The sequence below is a fragment of the Camarhynchus parvulus genome, chromosome Z (assembly GCF_901933205.1).
Source record: "Camarhynchus parvulus chromosome Z, STF_HiC, whole genome shotgun sequence".
Lineage (NCBI taxonomy): Eukaryota > Metazoa > Chordata > Aves > Passeriformes > Thraupidae > Camarhynchus > Camarhynchus parvulus.
In genome coordinates this window covers 2,035,029-2,057,868 of record NC_044601.1, presented here as the reverse complement: position 1 = coordinate 2,057,868, position 22,840 = coordinate 2,035,029, and the positions used below count along the sequence as shown (strand labels likewise).

The following is a 22,840-nucleotide window of genomic DNA, read 5'->3' as shown; positions in this document are numbered from 1 at the left end:
ACTTCTCTAAATCATAAGGTAGAAATCTGCTGAAGAATCACTGCATATCTGGAAAACTGTTGCACTCACTGAAGTATCCCATCCCAATTACTAGACTGCTTATTTGATAAAATCATCATCCCATTTCTCTATTTAATACATCTGTATTCCCTGGATATGAGATATTAAAGTGATGAAATTGAAACACTGCTGACCAGTTAAGTCACAATTCCATTCTAAAGCTTTGTTTAGGCTTTACCCTAGCATATGCTGTGAAAGCTGATTGCAAAAAAAAAAACCCAAAAAACCATCAAGGATAAAATAATGCTTAAAAAAATTCTTTTAGTCAATTGAAATTAAAAAGTTAGAAAAATGCTTCCTTTTGTATCCTCTCTTCCAGTGTTCAATTAAACAGAAACATAAACCAGAAGTGTTAACTCTAAAAACTACTAAGATTCCAACCTACAGAAGACTCATTCTGTGCTACAACTAAGAGATGATATTAAACTGTTTCATTACATACAAAGAAGGTCAGACTGTTATTCTTGCATATGGTCCATGATATAGTGTTGATCCAGAAGGCGCAGGATAGCTCTACAATTCTTCTGGTTTGCCTACCCGGGAAAGCTACAGCAAAATAATTGAGGGTAAGAATATAGTAATTGTACTTTATACTTCATTAACTCCCTGAGAAGACAATTATCCTGCATCTCCCAATATGCATAACCAGTCTTGTCCCACACATGGAGAACATAAAGCATTTAAAGCTCCTTGAATAACTCCTGGACAGTACCAGTAACACCAGAGGACATTATGCAAGTTACAAGATACATAAATAACCCCAAACACCAAGCTTTTATCTTCTTTCTTTTTGCCAGAAAGAAGTAGAATAAAAATGAAAAGTGACAGCAGTCAGTTTTGGAATCTGCTTTTCCTAGCAGGTAACATGAATGAAAAGACAATTCAAAAGCAGAGAAGTAAGGCAGATCATAGAATCACAGAATGCCTTGGGTTGGAAGAGACCATAAAGATGAAATCATTCAGACCCTGCTTCCATGCAGGGAACACTAGACCAGATGTCTCAAAGCCCTGTCCAACCTGGCCTTGAACATTTCCAAGGATGAGGAAGCCATCACTTCTCTGGCTAACCTGTGCCAGGCCTCACCACTCTTCCAGTAAAGAATTTCTTCCTAATATGTAATTTGAAACCCACGCTTGTTCAATTTAATACCAGTACTCCTTGTTCTCTCACTAATGCCCTTTCAGACCTCCCCATTTCTCTCCTGTAACCTCCCTTAAGGTAATGAAAGGCTACTAATAAGTCTGAATAATCCCAGCACTCTCAGGCTGTCTCCATAGGAGAGGTGCTCAGACTGAACATCTAGATGGCTTCTCCTAGACTCACTACCTAGACTATTCTAGACTCTATCCTTAGTTTGGAGGCACCTCTGCAGGTGGGATCACACTGGAGTGGGGCAGAATCCCCTTCCTCCCCTGCTGCCCACAGGGCCCTGGATGCAGCCCAATAGGGCTGTGAGCCCAGCTGCCCATTCATGTTGAGCTCCTCATCCACCAACACCCCAAGTCCTTCCTCCCAAAGCTGCTCCCAATCCATTCGCTGCCCAGCCTGTGCTATATGTTGTACTTGGAATTGCCCTGACCTGGGTGCAGGACCTTGCATTTGGCTCTGTGGAACTTGATGAGATCCACACAGGCCCCTCTCAGGCCTGTCAGGTGCCTCTGGGTGACATCCCCTGCCTGCAGTGTGTCCATCACACCACACAGCTTGGTGTTGTCAGCACATTTGCTGAGGGTGCTCTGATGCCCCTGCCTGTGTCACTGACAAAGGCGTTCAGCAGGGCCAGTCCAAACACTGCCCCTGATGACCACCAAGTCTCCACTTGGTGTCATTGACCACAATCCTTTAAGTCCACCGTCCAGACAATTCCTTATTCCCCAAGTGGTCCATCCATCAAATACAGATGTTGCAGCACTATTTGATTTTTTCTATCATGTGATATGTTCTATACCTCCTCATCCTCCCACATTCCCTCCTCCATCATTCTTTAAATACCTTTTTCCTTTTCAAAACTTTTCTCTCAGTTTCTGCTCTTATTTCTCCACATGACTTGATCACACACTTCTGACTTACTCTGGTATACAAAGCCAAAATCATTCTCAACAGAGACAGCAAACTGAATTTATCTTTCATAAACTGTTTTAGTAGACAATTATTGTGCATCTCAAAACATGCATAATTTGTCCTTCCTACCAGAGGCAATAAGCAATCTAGGAAATGGCATTACCCATATGAAGAAAGGCTGAGGAGGAATCAAACAGAGCAATAGTGGGCAGAAACAACAGCCTGACTAAAAAATACTCAGTGCAAGACTAAAAGACTAGAAACAGAAAAATATTTTACTTTACAGAGACAACCATGAAATCATGGCAGGTAGGCTTGGATTTTTATTCCAAGGCAGAGGGAACTTCAAAACTGTACTACCACTGCAGTATAGAAGAAGATATAAATATCTGAAGAAGATGAATTTTCAGGTTCTTCAAATCCCATCACTTAGAGCAATCTTACCTTTCAAGTGTAAATATCATAAGAACTGATTTCATCATTGACTTTGTTACAAGTTTGCAGGAAGCCAGAGTTGGAAAAAGGAGGTGTCTTGGACTGATAATTAATGCAGAATTTTGCGTGAAATATCAGATGTCAGTTTTCAAGACAATAGAGAAACGCTTAAGCAGCATGAATGACTGCCTTCATGCTTGCAATGTGAAGCCAAAGTCTGCAACTATCAAAATAGTTAAATTTGTACATTTTTCATGTACAAAATACCATGGTCTTTCTCATGAAAACTGTCTGCTTCTTTTTATCATATGCTCTAACGCTTAGTTATTTTGCTGGCTGAGAGGGATTTGATAAGCTTCAAATGATTCTAGTCATCTATGATATCCAAACCCAAAACCTCAGGAAGCCAATTTCTACAAAGCAGAAAAAATAAATCCCTCTCTCTGCTGCACCTATTTTTCAGTCCTTTCCTGGTGACTTCTCTCTGACTAATGCATTTGCAAAGCTTCTTACATTAGGCTGTGTCCATTTTTCTTTCTGAAGTGGTGACTCTGCAGGTCAGCTTGCCTAATTTGGAATCTAAAGTAGACATGTATTTTGTGCATAATTTTCCCTGTTTATTTGCTGTCAGACAGTTTGAGGCTTACCTCTGCCTAGAGGACAGGAAAGATCTCTCCTGGACCTTGATAGCCAAGGAATTATTTCTCAGGGTCCTTTCAATGAGGAGTTTTTCCTATTATTTCACATCTTCCTATAAGAAGTTTTCTTTTGTTCATGAATCAAATTAGAAAGGAGCTTTATGTTCTCTATGTTAAGTATTAGAGTAACAGATCAATTTGTGAACTTTCTGGATCACATAATTTTTATATCAATTTTTTATTTTAAATCTTCATTTCTCCTTTTAAATGTCACTCTTGATTACTTATAAGAACAATCCATACTTTCATAATTATACAAAATAGCTCCAAGAATATTATGTACCTCTACCACAAATGCAGTTATTTTCCCCACCTAACTTAGTTTTATGTAATTTTAGCCTATGTTTTCTTCAGTAAGAACAATGAATTGGTGCCAAAGATTCTAGACAGAGCAACAAATATTGTGTCAATCAATATTGGTCTCTTGGTACTCAAATGCTATTTGTATAGACAGAAGCGCCTTAAAATGTCTGTTAGCTAATTCCATTTTAAACTGACAACCATGATACTCAAAAGAAGCTCACAAAAACAGTTCTTAAATACTGTATGACACATACAATATTTCTGAAATCTGCTTAAAAGCTGGGTATCCTAGAGTTTGTACAGAACCCATAAGTACTGCATCTAATACTGCATCTAATTTTAACCAGATTACTGATTTTGCAGTCACTAAATTCACATGTAAATATTTAAGCTAGAACTCCTCACCTGTTATTCTTTTGCTATTTGCAAAGAAAAGCAAACCCCACCTTCAGATGCATTCTGTCCTCATTACCACAGCTGAAATATTTCGTTTGTTCTTTCTCTGAGAAGAAAGATGGAAAACAGGTACTTGGAAAAGATAAATATAAGTACCAAGTACTGCAATCTAAACACATACTTGGAGATGGAAACAACAACTTAGTTTTTTAAGTTTCTTTCCCATCATAAAGAAGTCACTTTGGAATAGGGATTTTTTTTCCTTCAGAATAAATTAAAATTGAGAGCACAGGGCATGTCTGAAGAAAAAAAAAGGATTAAACCTACAAAAGCTAAGACATTTCCTGCAAATTTGCAGGTAACAGTGGCAAACTACAGACACTGTAATGTGGAAACAAAAACAATAAAACCAATGAAGAGAAGCAGACATTCTTGCTTTTCTATGTACTTGCTAAGCAAGAATGTGTAAAGCTGATGTTTGTAATGCCACTTGAAATGGAAAATATAAATGGGTGTTTTATTGAAGCTCTCCCAGTCTCAGAATATAAAGACACTAGAAATTCTTTATATCTGGACACATGAAATTACCTATTAAGGTTACAGAATCATTTAGGTTGGCAGTCCAGACATTAACCCACTGGTGTCGGGTCCACCACTAACTCATGTCCCTGTGTGCCACTTCTACATGTCTTTTAAATACTACCACTGCCCCGGGCAGCCTGTTCCAGCGCTTGATCACACTTCTGGTGACAAAATTCTACCTAGGATGAAATCTCAACCTCCTGTGGCTCAACTCAACACTGTTTCCCGTTGTCCTGTCACTTGTTACCAGGGAGAGGAACCTGACCCTCACCTAGTTACAATACATTGTGTTTTAGAAAGCAACAACTCCCCCCCACACTCCCTCTCCCCCCCACTTTCTCCAGTCTGAGCACCCCCAGCTCCCTCAGCTGCTCCTCATCAGATTTGTGCTCCAGACCCTTCCCCAGCCCTGCTGCCCTTCTCTGGACACATTCTAGTCCCTCAATGTCCTTCTTATAGTGAGGGGCCCAGAACCTGACACAGAATTTGAGGTCTGGCCTTACTGGTGCCCAGCACTGCTCCTGCTGCCCCACTGTTGCTGATCTGAGCCAGGTGTCATTGGCCTTCTTGACCACCTGGACACAACTGGCTCATGTTCCACCGGTGTTGACCAGCACCCACAGATTTTCCACAGGACAGCTCTCCACCTACTCTTTCCCAGCGTGTATGGGGTTGTTGTGACCCAAGGGAGGTCCTGACAATTGACCATGTTGAACCTCAGACCACTGGCCTTGGACCATGGATCCAGCCTGTCCAGATCCCTCTGCAGAACCTTCCCGCCCTCCCACAGATCAACAATGACTTAGAGGGCCTTGATCCCCTTGTCCAGATCACTGATAAAGAAATTAAGCACGATTGGCCACAACACTGAGCAAATCTAAAGGACAAGCATAACTAAAGACAATGTGAATGTAAATGGTCAACTTTACAACAGTCATGAAGAACAAAAAATATCAATGAAAAGTTCCTGACTTTGTGTAAATTTCTGTCTCCAATATCCTACCACTTCCTGACAATTCACATCCTGGCAGTATAGTAAGAGGTTCCAGGGCTTCTTAACGTAGATCTGACTCTTTGAAACCTTTCTCCTAACTTACTACAAACATTGATCACCTAAAGCATGTAATGAAAAGAAAACCTTTAGAATATATGATGCATTGTCACAAACTGATGCCATTTTCTAGTACTCAGTCTCCATCTGGAAAAGGAAGAATTTAATCATAATAGAGATAAGATTCATTTAAATGTTTAAATTTGGGGGCAAGAGGGTGTATTTACAAAAGTACTCTTTCATACAACATTACTGGCAGGAACAGAGAAGCTGAATGGTTTAGGAATTAACGTTTCTGGATAGAGAACAAGAAGGATAAGGGTACAAGCCTGTGGTGTATACTCTTCTCCCCAAGAAAAGGGGTGGCCTGGGCAACCCCTAACCCCTCTGAAGACCCTCTCACAGCTCAGAGCACTGTGGTACTTCCACTCTAAAATCCATACCTGCTATTTCTCCTTTTCTGAGATAAAATTATCTATGCTTAAATCCATGTGTGCTTTCTATCCCAGGGATCCTGTATTCTGTAATTTTTTTGAGTGCCTGACCTCAGACTTCTCCATCTACCCCTGTCACAGCCCACATTTCTCTTGTTGAAACTACATCCTGACTCCATGTGGGTACTCAAACTGTGGGAGTGACCAAACCCCTGGATCCCAATTCTTTATTCCCAAAGGCCACCACCACTGATTATTAGGTGAGCCTGCTGTCTTGGGCTCTCTGAAAAAGTGGTTTGCCTATTAACTGTGGATTAGATTGAAAACACCTGCATTGCACTTTGAAAATACTAGGAAAGTGAAAAGAGGCCAGGTGTAGGAGAGAAGGCCTCTACAGTAGCATTCCTCATACAAAGTGACTTATTTCAGCAATACATATCCAAAATTTGCAACAGTCAGAGTTAAAACTTGAATTTTTCATTTTTCTCCAAGCATTATGAAATATAACAGTGATGGCTGCTGTCTCCAAAATAGATCAAGGTTGCCTCAAGACTATCAAGAAAGTTGAAAGGTACTATAAACTCTGTATTCAGCATTGTAGAATCTGAAAATGTTTTACATAATCAATTAAAACTTTGAAAAGAGAGAAAACATTTTCTGAGTTCCTAAACTGATCAAGGTTCCAGCTGACAGCAAAAAATCCAAGGATTTTTTCCCTAAACCGTAGCTGCACATGTTATTGCTTTGACTGATTGGTTTTATTTTGAATTCTTTTGCTTTTATTCCCATACATCTAAAGCAGCTTTTATTCCCTATGTGATATCAGCAGATCTTCAAGATTTAAAGTCTATGTCAGAAAAAAAAAAACCACACAAAAAACCAACAAGGCTTTCCATCTATCACAATCTGATGTGCACCTACTCTCATTCAACAAAAGACCTGTCAGTAGCTCCATTATCAAGTACAGTAATAAGCTTAACTTCTGTGTGCAGTTCTAAGCCACTTCCCATAGGAACTACACAAATGCTGCTTTGTTAAATCCTGATACAAGATTATGGACTTTTTATCTGCAAACTGCAAGGTGCTGCAAAATCTCTAGTCCTGGAATCTTTGGTAATCAGATGAGTGACAATACACAAAGTTGCAACTGTGATGATTAGAGCATCATAAGCATCTTACATGAAGAACGGAGCAGAGATATGTGGCTAGGTAATTTCACCCACCTAAAGAAAGAGCTTTGCGTACACATGCTAAAAAAGTATTACACAGTTTCTGTATTTTATCTGAAACAATCTTTCCACAAGATCCATATAATTAATATATTTCCCTGAACTGGGGAACTCTGTTCTTGTGGGACAGCTTGTAGGTTGTATCTTCAGACCCCACAGCTTTCAGATTGACCTTTAATTTTTATCTATTTATTACAATAAATAATTGCAAATTTTGGGTAGATATCTCAGTGAGGAGATTCAGGCACTTCGTAAATTTAAAAAAGGTTTTGCACATTTCATATATATGTGCTCAGTATGTTTACAATTCAAACGTTGTTATTTCTTTGTTTGGCACTAGCAACAGTATTTAAAATTGCATGAACAGAGGTAAATGTAAGAGGGTATACCTAATTTATACAGTCCATTTCCTTTCCATTAGAGACCTCCCTCTTCCTAAAAATCAAATTAAATCGTAATATGCATTAGCAGAAAGTAATAAAATTGTACTTTATTTTACTAGAAAGACTACATTGTTGACCTTTTTATTTTGATTAAAAATAACAGGAATGCATGCAAAATTTACCAGTACTGTATCTGACTTATGAAATGCTCAGCTGCATTAGAAGTCAAATAGTCAAAAAAAAAAATTATTTATACTGCTATCTAATCTTTTTCCTTTCATTGAAAGACATCCTTGTAAGATGTGTGCTCTGTCTGCACTCTAAAGGCATTTCTTCAATTATGACTACATAAGAAACAAACATAATCCAAGGTGTCTGTGCATGTTTGTACCTGCATGTGCAGGCCTTGAAAACCAAATATAAGTGCAAACACGTGGCTGATGCCAAACCCCTTTACATAAGATCACAAAAAGGTATTGTGTATATATACACAAATATATACACAAAACCAGCGTATCTTCAGTCTATTTTACAAAACCTGTGCAAAACCTCACTGGTCATAAATCATAGCTTGTAAGAAAATATAGATTGCAGAGGGAGTAGCAACCTCAATGAATTAGGTTTCTTTCAGTTTGCAGTTTCTATTAAAGTGTACTTGTATATTTATTGATTAAAGGACAAAATAGATTTCTTCTTTCCTTCTTTTTTCTTAGCAGTTACATTTGATCAGAATGGTTTCTTAATCCTCCTCCTTTAATTATATGACAAGAACACAGCATGGTAGAAAAAACAAGTTCTGTTTACACAGAATTGTTGAACTACATCTAGGAAAAATAAGAACTGATATGCCCTTAAACTACAGAAAAGAAACAAAAGAGATCATCTAGGTAGCCAAAGTGAAATTAGTGGGTATTCTGTCTTCTTTCAGTTACATACACAAGCATCACTTCAGAGATTTACCAGTAAAAAATGGAGACTTCAAGATTTTGATCAAGTAGGTACTGTTTCATACCTGCTGAAAGTATCCCCTAAAAAAAGTGGGTCTTTTTCATTGAAATTCCATATCAACATGTTTTTCCACTTTCTTGGCATGTACAGGAACAGTCCCATGTGGGCACAAACAAAAGAAGTCCTTCATGAGTCATTATAGGACATGGCCTCAAAGAACTACTCGTAGGCTCCAGTGTCACCAAACCCAACACAAAACACACCCCCCACCGCAATTCTGACCGATGAATGTGATGTAACTAAAATGCACAAAGCAAAGAACAGGCAGCGAAATTTAGAACATGTTTCTGAGCTCATTTTTTTCTGAAAAACACAGCTTTAAATACCTTTTCATTTATAGTGCCATCATTCTGCCTGGCCTATTCAAAATATTGAAGGATACCATGTTTCCAGTCAGCAGTTTCATGTTCCTCTGTCCGAGCCTCTAAAATGTAGATACAGCAGGGCCACTTTAGGATATCATTAGTTATGACTACAACTCCCCAAGGGTTTGAAAATAGCCTCCAACTGCTTAGAGTACTTCTGTCCCTCTTAAACATCAATCAAGAAAAACTGGTACACCGAGTCAGATAACAAAGTTTAATGGTGGTGAAAGAAATGAAAAAGAGCCAAATACAGACTAACCATAAAGGTTACATTCTACTGGTAAAAAAGGTACAAACCTATGCTTTTAGGGAAATAGCAGAGATTCAGATGAAAGTTAGAGGAACATAGGAGACGTACAACACACATAATCTGGGATTTGGTGCACCAGACCAGCAACTGGTTATAGGTAATTATGCTATATTATCCTTTTATTAGGCAGCCACAGTTAAAGGCTTTTCATAGCAGAGATGGTACCAGCAAAACTGGCAGGTTAGGATGATGGAGCACTTATTGCTGCTCAAATATTAATGAGTTTTCTTCATTGTGCCCGATTTCAAAACAAAATGAAAGTTAAAGAAATCATGTTTTACCAACATGAAAATGTAGCAATATCCAAATAGCCAGAAAGAGGTTTTACTTTTTTTCCCAATATCCCCTCATTGGTTTAAAACAAAGCTATAGGCAACATAACACTGTCACTGATTTTTAATGTTAACTGCATTAATTTCAATGTTAACTGCAAAAAGAAAACAAATATAATTCATTCACAAGGCATTTGTTTTTTTCTCTAAATAATAAGTTAAAATCTAATGGTGAAACAAATGCTCAAGGCCTAAGAAAAAATTCAGTATGATAAATACAAAGTATAAGAAGTTCCTAATAGGTGGAGTCATTGGATGACTAACCAAGAAATAGAAAGCTATTCTTATTTGCTAACATTTGTTAATAATCTTTTTTTTTAAGTTTCAGGTTTGTTTCACATGCAAAAAGAACACACTTTTTTCCCACAAATACAATACTGTGGAAAGATCTGAGTTGCATTGGTGGTTATGAAAAGGATGGAGTCAAATCTGACTCACAGCCTGCCAAAAGATGTCACAAGGTCAATGACCACAGTGCAGCAAGTGAGATTTAGGTTGGGCATTAGAGGGGAAAAAACAAGTCTTTAGCAGTGTAAATGAAGCACTGATGATATATCCAGAGACACATGGTGGATCCTCTGTCCCTGGAGATCTTTAAGTAATATCCACACAGAGCCACAGAGAGTGGTTGGACCTGATCAAGGGCTGGTGACATCCCCACCCTGGGTGCCTGGCAGGACTGAGTGACTCAACACAGGTCTCCTTCAATCAAAATTTCCATGATTTATTGATTATATCAAATTAATAGTGTGGTTAATGCCCTAATGCAAGACCTAGACATTTGAGAAACCCTTACAAACAATAAACAATGATGATTTCATACTTGACTTTTTTTGTTTACTGATTGCTCACTAAACTTCAGGACAGCAATTTTTTCAATGAAATTGAGAAAATGCTCCTGTTTAAGGTGCATTAATTCAAACAGTCATAAAACAAGATGCTTTAATTAATTAGCTATTTGAGAGAACACATATTTTTAAGTGTAAATTCAACACTAGACAATTATTAGTTATGTATACATACCGATTTAATCAAGGAACATACTTGATTTCATACTTGAAGCAGAGGGAGATGCTTTGATTATATCTTCATATTAAAATAATTTACACAAAATGAAATCTACAATTTCAGTGCTTTCAAAGTTTGGTAGTATGAAAAAAAATATTTTCCATGTTATCTTAATTCCAATATCCATACAAAGCGAAATTACCATGTTCCTAGAGCTCCTGAGTTCACAAAAGATAATTGAGTTGCATCATACATATCATACATTCTATGAAAAAGAGTTTAAAAAACTCTAACCAAACATTGACCAGCAACCCTCTCCCCTCCAAAAAAAAAAGTATTAATGTCTTCAGATTACTGAAAACATTGCTAAGTTTGTACTCTGGATTTTTATGCCTAGATCATAACATTTAAACATTCCCATATTTGTGTTCCTTTTTAAAAGTATCTAAACTGGTTGACATCATGGAATATATTTCACTTACCTATTACCAAGTATGTAAAAATAAACAGAAAATCCCAAAGCACACATTTTTTAGAATTTCAGACATATTACAATTGTTTTCTTACACTATTCAAGAATTCTCTTTAACCATATTTATTAATTTCTCTTTGTGCTAACAATATTCCATATTACATTTCTGGACATACTTTCCTACTCTTCTGTATTAGGCATCTTGTAATTAGAAGAAATATTGTTCAGTATGCATAGCTAAAATTAAGGAATGAGGGCACCAAGCCAAAGAGAACTGCAAATAAAGCAATCTTGCTGTCTGAGTGTTCTGGAAAGATACTTGACATTTCAAAAGCTAAAATGATCCCACTTGACTTACGAGAAACTAAAATACATAATTTAAAAGCTACTTTGAGGCGAATTTTTTTATAGAAAACTCTTCAAATATTTGAAGTTGACCAAAACATAATTTTTATGTCAATTTATTAATTTTTGAAAGGACAATGATTACTTGATTATTTATGAAGTGAATCACATTCCCTCCACTGGTAACAGAACAGTTTCTACACTCTGTTCTATGCTGTGCAGAGTTTACAGCCTACAAAGACAGCATGAATCTCTTTGTATAATTCATTACAGATATAAAAATCAAATGCTTTTGTCTTAATAAAGCTAACTCAGAATCCCAATTACAGGAATGCAGAGGGGAAGTACCACTCATTACATTTCACTAAATAAATTTAAAAGTTTTTTGGATGCATCCTCAGCTCTTAGACAAGTTGATAAAAACCCATGTTATTAAATTTTTCTATTACATATTTTGCTGTTGCATTGTAATTCAAGTTTCAAACTAGTATGAATTAAGAATGATCCAGTCTCTACTACTTGATATTTCGGTATTTGGCAGATCCAATACTTACACATAACAGACCTATGCATATTCATATTGAGACCTCACAAATATGTCAAAAGGCAGATATGTAGTAAAGTTAGAATTTGCATACATATTCTCCTTCCAATTGTTAAAAACATTCAGGCACTGAACTGTTTAAATTAAACATTTCATTTCTTTAAATTAAAAAATAAAGCTCTAAACCAGTATTTATCATATTGCTGTGGCATTAGCAATTTAATTTCCTTTTTATTCTAGTCAACTACATCAATATCTTAATCACTATTTTTTCATCCATTTAAAGAAAAACCCTTTTTCTAGGTATTCATTCCCTTAGCAAAATCCTACTGCAGAAGACTACAGAAAGCATTACAAGATTTTTTTTTAAACTTAGGCATTCAAAATAACTCCACTAGTGGTATGTCTACAAAGCACTTTGTTTGAATTTTTTCAGGCAGGCAGATAGATTACAGTGAAAATTAGATTTTTCTTGACTAATTTGAGTAATACTGGAATCCAACAACACACCAAGCGAATGTACAAAACAGAATGTGGAAATTCTTCCATCGACAAATAAATGTTTTTAAAGATTTAACTTAGTTTGAGCAATTATGATGAAACTACTTCATTACTTGCTAAGTTTAAACTACAGTTTTTATGTTTAAGAACTGTGAATGAGCTTCTCCCTTTTGGATGCCAGCTGAAGAAAACAGTAACTTTTATTTAGGTAACACTAACTTTAAAATGTAATTTTTAGAATATATTTTGTAGTGAAGCAAAAAGGGAGGATCATAAAACTGGCTTCTAGAATTTAGGAGAAACAAATTGCAACTGCAAACGATCAGTCCTTTAAAATATGGTGCAACTCTCTACTTGTATGATTACATATATCAACAAGACTTTTGTATCATAACCCATTGAATGGAAAAAGATGTGGTAAATTATTTTTTCTTATTCTTTTTGAGTTCTGTTTCTCTCAGAGAAAAATACAAATACTGCTTTAAAATTTGGAATTAGGAGGAGTGTTGAATAATCCCTCTGAGACAAATACTATGTTTATATTAATAATTTTAAATGTAGCAAATGTATGGATTTTTAAAAGTATATTGTTAATTGTTACTCAACAAATATTGTGGTTTAGGTGCAAATTTTAAAGAAGTTCAGAAGTACAATGAACTAAATATAAAACTGGATTATAGCAACAGTGTGTTAATGTGAGTTGTAACTGGTGTTTATCAGAATATATTACATGTTTTAAATATTTAAATTAAATTATTCTATCCAAGCCAGAAACAAATGTATGCTAAATAAAGTTTCACAATTGTTTTTGTTAAGTAAATCTACCACTGACTGCAAATCAAATGTTCTGTTAGAATTGGTATTCTTCCTTGCAGTGTGACATAACAGACACTGTTTGAAATGAAAGGAAAAAATGACAATACATTTTGTTGGTAGTCTTTGGAGAGGCAAAATCAAAATTAAAAAAAAAACAACAAACCAACAACGACTCTAATGTTCATAATATGATCATAATTGCACAATTTACATGTAATCATTTATTTGCACTTTAAATCAGTCTTGAGCTCCAAAGGCAAGTGTTTAGGTATATTACTTCTGCTGTGTGGTAGCTCACTGGAGAGGCACCCAGCACACTGGTTGTCATACAGGGGTTAACATGGGCACTGGAGGAATAAAGCTGTATGTTACTTTTTTAGATCACACAAAAAAAGAAAATACAACTAACACCAGAGAACAGAAGTCAGATCTTGAGTTAAATGGAAGCCTGATATTATAGTAAAGTCTCCTAACACAGTAAATAAAGCAAGAACCTGAAAATGTATATCTGGTAGTACATGAAGAGGTTGTGGCCATTTCAATTTTTGTTGTATCAGAAATATGTGTCTTGGAACTCAGAAATGAGGTGCATTTTTCCTAAGATTAACTTAAGCATCTCTCTCTGGCGATAAAACAGCACAAAATTAAACTTTCTATTACCACTGATAAATTGCTGCCAAATTTTTCACCAAAGACTTGAAATAACAATGCAAAGCACTAGGTTTCCCACAGAAAAGCTTAAATTAAAATAATAGTACCTGTAGGTCTTTCTACAAGACAAATCAAACCTTAAGTACAATGCATCTCTGTTTTCCACAGTCAGAACAAGCAACTGGGAACAAACTGAGTACAAATCATAGGCTTCTGCTCTGTTCATCTTGACAACTGAAAAGTGCATCTATATCCAGCTTTCTCCATCTGGCTATTATACCACATTATTTTTAAGGGTACAGGTTAAGGGGGACAACCCACCTTCCAGGATGACAAAAAATAGTTTGGAAGTTTGTCTCATCTCATTGCTCATACAGAAAATCCTTTATTATGTACCATAGGACAAAGGATTTGCAACTGTCTATTATTTGAGAAATATGCTATTGCAGTAATTTATTTCACTGTATGGGTCTTGAAGATGCACAGTGGTATCTCAAATCAGCTTCTAAAGAAAACTGCATGCCATTTTTGTGACATTGGGAATACTGATAAAACTTACACAAAAAGAAAATTTGGGGTTTTGATAGTTATGAATTATATATGGTGCTGACAAGATTGTTCAAGAGCTCTTTTCTGCTTCAGGTATTACTTTTTATAAAGTTTTAATTTGACTTTTCCTTATTAATGATTCCCACAGACAGGTGACTAAAGTTTTGTATTCACTCCTGAACATTCCTAAAAGTTCTGAACAGAACTGAAAAAAGATGTCCTCTGATAGGGTTTCATTCCCAAAATACATCAATACACAGCTCTCTTTCCTCACATTAACAAGTCTCTTGGTTTCAATGTCAACAGGATCCCCTATGGAAGTAAAATTAGGTCTCAATATCTGCAAGAATCTATGTGAACAACTACTCCACACTAAAACAAGAATAAATGTAAAACCAAACAAGCTTTAAAATGTCCTTACAAAAGCTCTACACTGTAATTTTTCCTCCCAGCTGAAGGGAAATTTTCAGAGGTTTTGAAGCATGTGAAAAAACCCCAACTTCACCCTGCATACTCCAACATAAACAGTAATGCCATTATAATGGAGGAAGAGGCAGCATGTTATAATAGGTACTGTTGGCTTGTTAAACTACGTAAAACTCTGAAGCTCACCTCCACTTCCAGAATAAGCTTTCAGTGATCGTCATAATTATCAGGGTTTCTATGGAAATATTTGCTTCAGGATTTGAAAAAATTGAACATTTTAATGCCAAAAGCAAACAAAACCCCTTTACTAGCTGCTAGATTTTGTGAAAGGAAGTATCATTAATACATACAAGTGGGTACAGATTGCTTGCCACCTACTTACTCGTCGGCTAATTTAATTCTTATAGTCTACTGGAGTTAAAGTTGCAACCTATGCACAGAAAAAGAATACTAAAATCAAGCAAAGAACCTCAAAATTTGGCACTAAACATCAACAATCTGGATGACTTACTTCAGTGAATTCAGGTTTCTGAATAACTAGCAGAACAAAACCTAAAGAGAAAATGTTTTTGTGAAAATAAACACGTAAAAGTTTATAAGAAAGCACATACATGTATATATATATATAGTAGTTAGATACTACTATGTACTGTAATATATTACCACCACTTTATAGAAGCACAAACATACATATTATACATAACACACACAACACCACTAAAGGAGGTAACAGAGGCCCTGATCCTTAAAAGATTATCTGTACATTTACCTACAAGCATAAACATGGTTGTCAGTGTGACCACTGCTTGCTCTCATGGCATCACTAAAAGAGTGGAAAAGAGAAAGAACCACACACAGGAGAGGAATGAGAGAACTTAACAGGATGAAATATTTAAAACTCAGAAATGTATTCACCACCTGTTCCATTCTGTCTATCCATAAATGCTGCTCTTATCTCCGCAAAAATGCATTTGCCTTCTGAGTTACTTTGTACAGAAGACACGGTGTTTTAAAACTAGATTCAAAAAAGCTAATATTAAGAAAGTTTTCGTGAGATCAAGCCTTAGACAGATTTGCTAATCCAAGTGAGAAGCAGATGTTAAACATTCTTTTTTGTGAAAATACCCACACTATGCTTATATTTTATAATTTACATGACAAATGCTAAATATTGGAGAGAAAATGTAAGAAACCCCCAGTAGGACAGCCTGATCCCTTGGTAATTAAAATATTTTATTTTAAAATAGAAAGCTTATGTATCCTAAGTATTTAAACGTTAGAATTTAATAGTATCTAGGGAAACTACTTTAACATTGTTAGTGGTATCTCACTTCTGAGAAAAGCATCCATAATCCAGTTATGAAAAATATGTGCAAGTTACAGTTATGTTTTTTTCTTGTGACAATTGGACTTGATTCAGTATAAATGCTATCTTATTCCTCCAGACTTCTACTTGTAACAGCTATGCCTTATCTATAACATTTTAATATAAAAACTATATAATTCCATTATGGTTTGTTGAAACTAATTTTTTTTGCTTCAGCAAACACCCTCAGCAGAAGAAAAACCTTTAAAAAAACCCCATGTGTCTTCACAGACACTAAATGCATCATTAAATGTTGAAAACAGGCAATATGAAAAAGGAGTAGTACCCATTTTAGAAAAGAAAAAGGCTACATATCTAGAGAGCTCTTTTTCAATACTCAGAATCCTAGAGCTTTCAGCAAAAGACCACAGCTCATCTCAGCTCCTTGTGCCAAGCATTTCTTCTGAAAAGCTTTGTGCAATTACTTTACAGCTAGAAATAGAGACTTTTTAAGTTACGCAAAATCCAGACCTACTAGGTAATGGAAATTCTACAATACAACCATGAAGATAAGTGTCATCTTCTGCAGGTTACTCAACAGGCAACATTGTGAGATAAATTCATTCCCTGCACTCTGCTAACCACACTCTTAGTAATAACTATTTGGGCACTTTGTTTTTTCAGAAAGTTCTTCAGTGATTTTACAAGGCACAGCTGTACAAAGTGCTGGATTTGAACACTTCTTTTCAAACATTTTTCAAAGGTTACTCCTTTAGGAATTTATTTTTTGGAGTGGTGGTGTTTGGATTTGCTTTTTTCCCTCCCCTGTGTTCTGTTAGTGGAAGTCTACCATTTAAAGCCTGTCTTGAAATTATTTTCTGCACTTACAGAAGAAACACTGGTCTGACTGCTTTTCTAAAGTGGAAGTAAAGCATTAGACTTTTATCTTTCATTACTGAAAAGAATGTGGCTGTAAAGTAATTCTTAATAAATATACACTTAGCATTAATGCAAGATCAGAACCTTAAAACATCTACTCCTGTTTCACAGGCTTGTTTCATTGAATCTTTTTATCTTTGAACACAAAATGTCACTTTTGCGTTTCAGAGTGCACAGCACTCTCCACTATTACAAACTTGATAAGTAATAATTTTCCTAAAACAAATTCCCAGCACTAAGGATATCAATAAAACCCAGAACTAGAGCATAAAATTGAAGAGACAGTTACACAATTCTGTGTGTGCTTGCTGCTCTAGCTCACCACTCTGCATCTTCACATCAACCTAATTCATTTGACAAACAGTCTCCCCACAGCTGAGAAAATCCCGCTTCCTTACCAGCTCTTAGGAAAAGCTTAAATACAAAACCCGCTATGTTTAAGTAAAGTTAAGGTTGTGACACAAATCAACAAAAGGCAGGAAATTCAAAGATAATACTGACAATCCGTGCTTAATTCATGACTGCCTAACAAAAGGGGGAAACATTACGAGGAACTAATGTTTGGCTTTAACTTCACTCTGTCTGTTCTCTTGCGCAAATACATGTTTATCTCAAAGATTATAGTAATTCAGTCTGTCCTGACAGTCTAGATGTGTTCAAGTGATTATTTAGCATTTAAAAATGTGTTGGATGTAAAGAAACTTTTTAACTAATTGTCAATGTTCTAGCATGCAACACTCCAACAGACATCATTAATTAGAAATACATCTTGAGAAAATTATGCTAGACCTAAAAACGGATATAATAACATAATTTCTTTCAGAAGTAAACAAAATACTTTTTTTTGTATACAAAAATACAAAATCATTCATTTTGGAATGTAACATTAAATAAAGAATGCTTTTTTGTCTCATCAGCTAACAGCTCTCAGTATGTATACATACTTCAATTCCTGTTTGAATCCTAATCTCTCTGTACACTACAAAGAAAATTTTTCTGGTCAGAAAAATGTCAGAGAAAGGAATGCCACCAATGGATACATTATTAGAATGTAGCAGTTTTTATTTAATCTTTTAGGCTTCCAAATAAAATGTAGTATTTTAGTGCACTTTAAAAATACTAATGACATTAAAAAAAAAACATGTATGCCTGGTACCTTTGTGTACTATCTGTCCTATGTAGAAATTAGGAAAACAAAAGAAGGTAATTAATAAAATGGCAAAGATTGCACTTCACAGCCTTCTCTAGAGGACATGAAATTACCTCACATATACATACCTTATTGAGTTAATTGAAGCATACCAATAACAGTTTTTGCTGTAATTATTTTCTTTATTTACTGAAGTTATTATTGATAAATTAATGTATCAATTGTTAAAATTTTTCCTGGAAATTAGCAATATTACCTTTTTTTTTCCCAGCTGAGTTACTAACCAATTATGATCTTGTCCCAGACATCAAAATTCTGCTAACTTTCGTAGCATGAAAAACCTGCCACTGAACAGTTTCAAAGAGGGCTTTCAAAATCCTGCATCTGTACAAACCTGGTCTCAAGATTTTAATTATCAAAGCAAGGACGATTCTGTGTTTCGCCCTCAGGATTATCAAAAACAGAGCACGGTTGCACAGGACAATGTGCTCTCGCCCAGTCACAGCCTCACAGAGCCTCAGACACTCTCTGATGGAGCCCAAAGAACTGCCTGAGTGGTTAAGTCTTTGCAAGACCATGGGACACCACCTAAAAGCTCCCTGAGAAGTCAGGCACATGCTCCTCAGCTGATTCCCTCTACTGAGGACATGAGGGCTTCAAAAGCCTCTGGGGAACTGCAGCTGCTCTTCTCCCTTTGAGAAGAGAGAGGGATTCTTTGATAAAGGAGGTTCAAAATTGAACAGAGTTCGCAACACTGTAAGGTGCTCACTTTTTAACTTACCAGCAATCAAAGCAATCAAATTTTCTCAGCAGTGAGAAATTCTTCTACTGAATTGCCAGAAAATAAATGAGAAAAGGGCGATGCCTAGCTCAACCTTACAACACTCTTGTTTACCTAATAAACATTCACTAGCTATCACATTTTTAATCTAAGGCAAAATCTTGACTTCCTTAGAAACCATAAATTATGCTTATAAATTCTACTTTGTTATGGCTTGTTTTGCATTTTCAGCTCAGATATTAAAAGCAGAATTTATTTGGCAGGTTGGCATGCTGAGACATGCTGAAGATTACAATGCTAATCAATTAGTCAATAATGTATCAAAAATCAGTCAGTATCTCAGCTGTTTTACTGGATCTTTAATAACAAAAATAGTTGAATTTTTAAGCAATAGTAAAGCTTAGTAGCAACAGTATCAACAGAAAATTTTCTCAAATTCCCAGTAACTGAGTACAATGATACTAAGTGACTGCAGATTACAACATGATAGTGACAGATGGGCCTAAGTATACAGAAGAGAAGCTGAGGTTGGATAGAGCTAATCAGCCAAATGCTACAATTATTTTCCACTCATTCATTCTCTGAAACACACCTTCTGCCTTCCATCTAGCTATGGACACTTCCTTTTCTCTCTCTTTATTCTTTCATAAGCAAGGTTTACTTTCTCCTAGGTTTCTTTGCTTCAGTTTTTCAGTTGTTTCTCTACTTTTGGGAAAAATCATGTTTTCCTCTGAGTAACAGCACTGAATGAAGGGTGAAATCAGTTTGAGAAATTATTGATCCTCAAGACATGGATTCCATTATGCCCATGATAACTCTTTCCACATGGGTTGTCAGAGTCAGAAGGGAAAAGAGTAGGGCCCCCTAGACCTGCAGTACACAGACAGAAGAGACAGGTCTGCCTTCAGACCCTGTCCTGCACCTCTCACCCTTCAGCAGGGACAAGAAGCACCTTCATTATTATCACCTTGTGTTCTACAGACAATTTCCTTCCCTGAATTTCCACAAGACATTTCACAAATTCAGAAATTCATCTCGGACAAGCAGCGTCGAGCTGAGAAAATCCATTTTCAACTCTGACAATGTCTGTTCTGCCCATGGAAGTACAAACAACAGCAGACCAGAAGAAAGGGCAGTAAAGGCCTGTGCTCCCTCTCCTTTGCCATGCTCAAAGCTCTGCAGCTGCAGCAGCTGCATGGTGGCCTCATCTTCCAGTACTGTGGACATAAGGTAAACAGAACTCTGCAGAACAACATATGCTTGAATGCACAATACAAACCCCAGTGAAGTGCAGAGTTTGAAAAGGAAAATACAAGAATGAGTTTGTGACTACTGGAATGGTAATTTATCACTTCGACATAGTAATTCTTTATTAAAATCTAAGCAGTGTAAAGTTAAAAAAAAAAAACTATCAGCAAGCCTGAAATGAACATCTCAAATACACAGTTTGTAAATTCTACTGAAATTTAGGCATGTAAGTGGGAGATAGACATTTGAGAATCTGGCCCTATGACAAAAATACATGTCTTGTTTAAGGTCAGTATCTTAAGTAAAGCAGCCTTCCCAAACAAGCACCAGAAATTTTCCTATTCTAAATAAAAAATCTGTCCTTCTATGTGGCCTATCAGAGAGGACATTTGATTCTAAGATGGTCCTCTCTATTTTACCATAACAGCATTTTTAAAGGACCATCAACCTCATTCAAATGTTTTGGCCTACAACAGGTGATCAGTCTACATTTTTGCTTGCTTAGTTATGCTTTTACAGCATCTAGAAACACATATATATATTTTGATTTTCTCTCAAATGTTCTCCTGATCTCCAGGACTATTCAAAGGGGATGCTACCCAGTCTGCCCAGTAACTGCCAATTCTATAAGGATACTTTGCAGCAAATATATACATTGACTTTCATACTCCCAACCACAGATATTTTTAAGCAAGCCAAACACTTTTTATAAATTTCCTATTCTTCTGGGTAAAGGTTTTGAAAATTTTTATCTCTACATTTCCAACACTTTTGATAACAGTCCCTGTGAATTCCAGTTCAATCTTCACAAAAAAATAAAGATATAAGTATATTACATACCATAGTCTGTGATCTTACAGGATACTAAATACAGTTCTTTCAGGTTCCGTCCCTCTCTGGCAATCACCTCCACACATCTGGAAGACACAGTAAAAATTACTGTTATTAGGCAGTAAATCACTTTTAAATATCAAGAGTACAATCCATAGATAAAACATACTGTATCTCAGCTTCTTCATTTTGCAAATGGATCCATACAATTTACTGAAAATGAATATGACTTTGTGTTTACACTACAGAAAAATATTATTTTAAATTGAATGCCTTTATATGGATATTCTCCTAAATCTCTGAATATGAGTTTCTCAAAACGTATAGACAAGCATTTTGGAAAAATACACAGATATGAATTCCCATTTCTTTATTACTTTGGAAAGTTTCTGTTGCAAATTTTAAGCTTCGACAGCTTTCTTTAAGGGAAGAACTACAAATGCACCGTAATGAGGACAAAATACAATAAATTGTAATTTTAAATTCATGTTTGTATTTCTTCAGTGATTATTGCATGAGTCATGATGTACCTGTAACCAAACCTATATTACAATGCTATGTTTCCGAGTGCAGTGTGTATAACACATCACTCAGTAATCACAGAATCATAAAATACATTTTCAATCCTATTAATGTAGATCAGTTGTTTATTAGATCAGCTAGCATGACTATTGTGCTATTTTCTACATAGATACATTTTTAAAAGTGTATTTTATTAGATGAACTGTAAGAATTTCTTCTGATTCAATATATTCAACTTTAATTTTCAGGTCAATTACCCAATCACTTACTCTGACACTTAAATCAACCCTTGAACAGTACAAAAAATTAATTTACTTGCCAATTTCTAAGAAAATAAGTATTGCTGGATTTGTCATACTTTTGAAAGATACACCTAAATCCTCAGGGACCTTTTTCTTTCATTTACCACCTCCAATAGATTATCTCCTAATCTGATTTAACTGTTCATGCTGGCAATTCTAGACTTTAAAAGCAACCACCTAATTCTTACAGCTTACAATAAGGCAATAACTAAACAATAGCCCTTATACCTGTTTGTCCTCTCCCTGCTTCTTTCTTCTGAAAAGTACAATGAAAATGAAATGCTACTAATAAACAGCACACCTCTGACAGAGTACCTTAATAACATTTTCTTTAACACTACTATAAACATTCAACCCTGGAAAATTGTGAGAGACTGATACTTAGGAATTTTTTGCAATTCTTATCATTAGGTAAAGGTTATCTTACGTCATGAATACACAAAGAAAATAAATATTTACACCATGACTATGCTTTTTTGGTATAAGATAACCTCAGAATAACATATTTTCCTAAAATAAGGTAAGATTCAGAGCGCTAAACACATTCCTTATAGATGAAAAATTTCTTCTGTTCGTGTCAGACACAATTTTGAAGAACATACTAATGTTTGTTACCTGGCTTATTAAAATAACTAAACCATGAGAAAATATTTTCATTATTTATTCCAGAAAAATACTTACAGAAAAATGAGATTTTATTGCTGTTACTGTTAATATGAATAAAAGGAAAATCATTACCATGTAGTTCATTAGTGCCATTTTCATTAGGCATTTCAGCAAACAAGATACAATCAAAGGGTC

General features: G+C 35.7%; 1 protein-coding gene across 1 annotated transcript in view; it reads right to left on the bottom strand.

Moving 5' to 3' along the window:
- Nucleotides 1–22,840, bottom strand: part of FBXL17 (F-box and leucine rich repeat protein 17) — a 278,422-nt gene that overhangs the window by 76,617 nt on the left and 178,965 nt on the right. Inside the window, exon 7 of the mRNA XM_030968063.1 lies at nucleotides 21,225–21,301. Coding sequence (XP_030823923.1) covers nucleotides 21,225–21,301 — 77 coding nt within the window. The remainder of the gene's footprint in view (nucleotides 1–21,224; nucleotides 21,302–22,840) is intronic.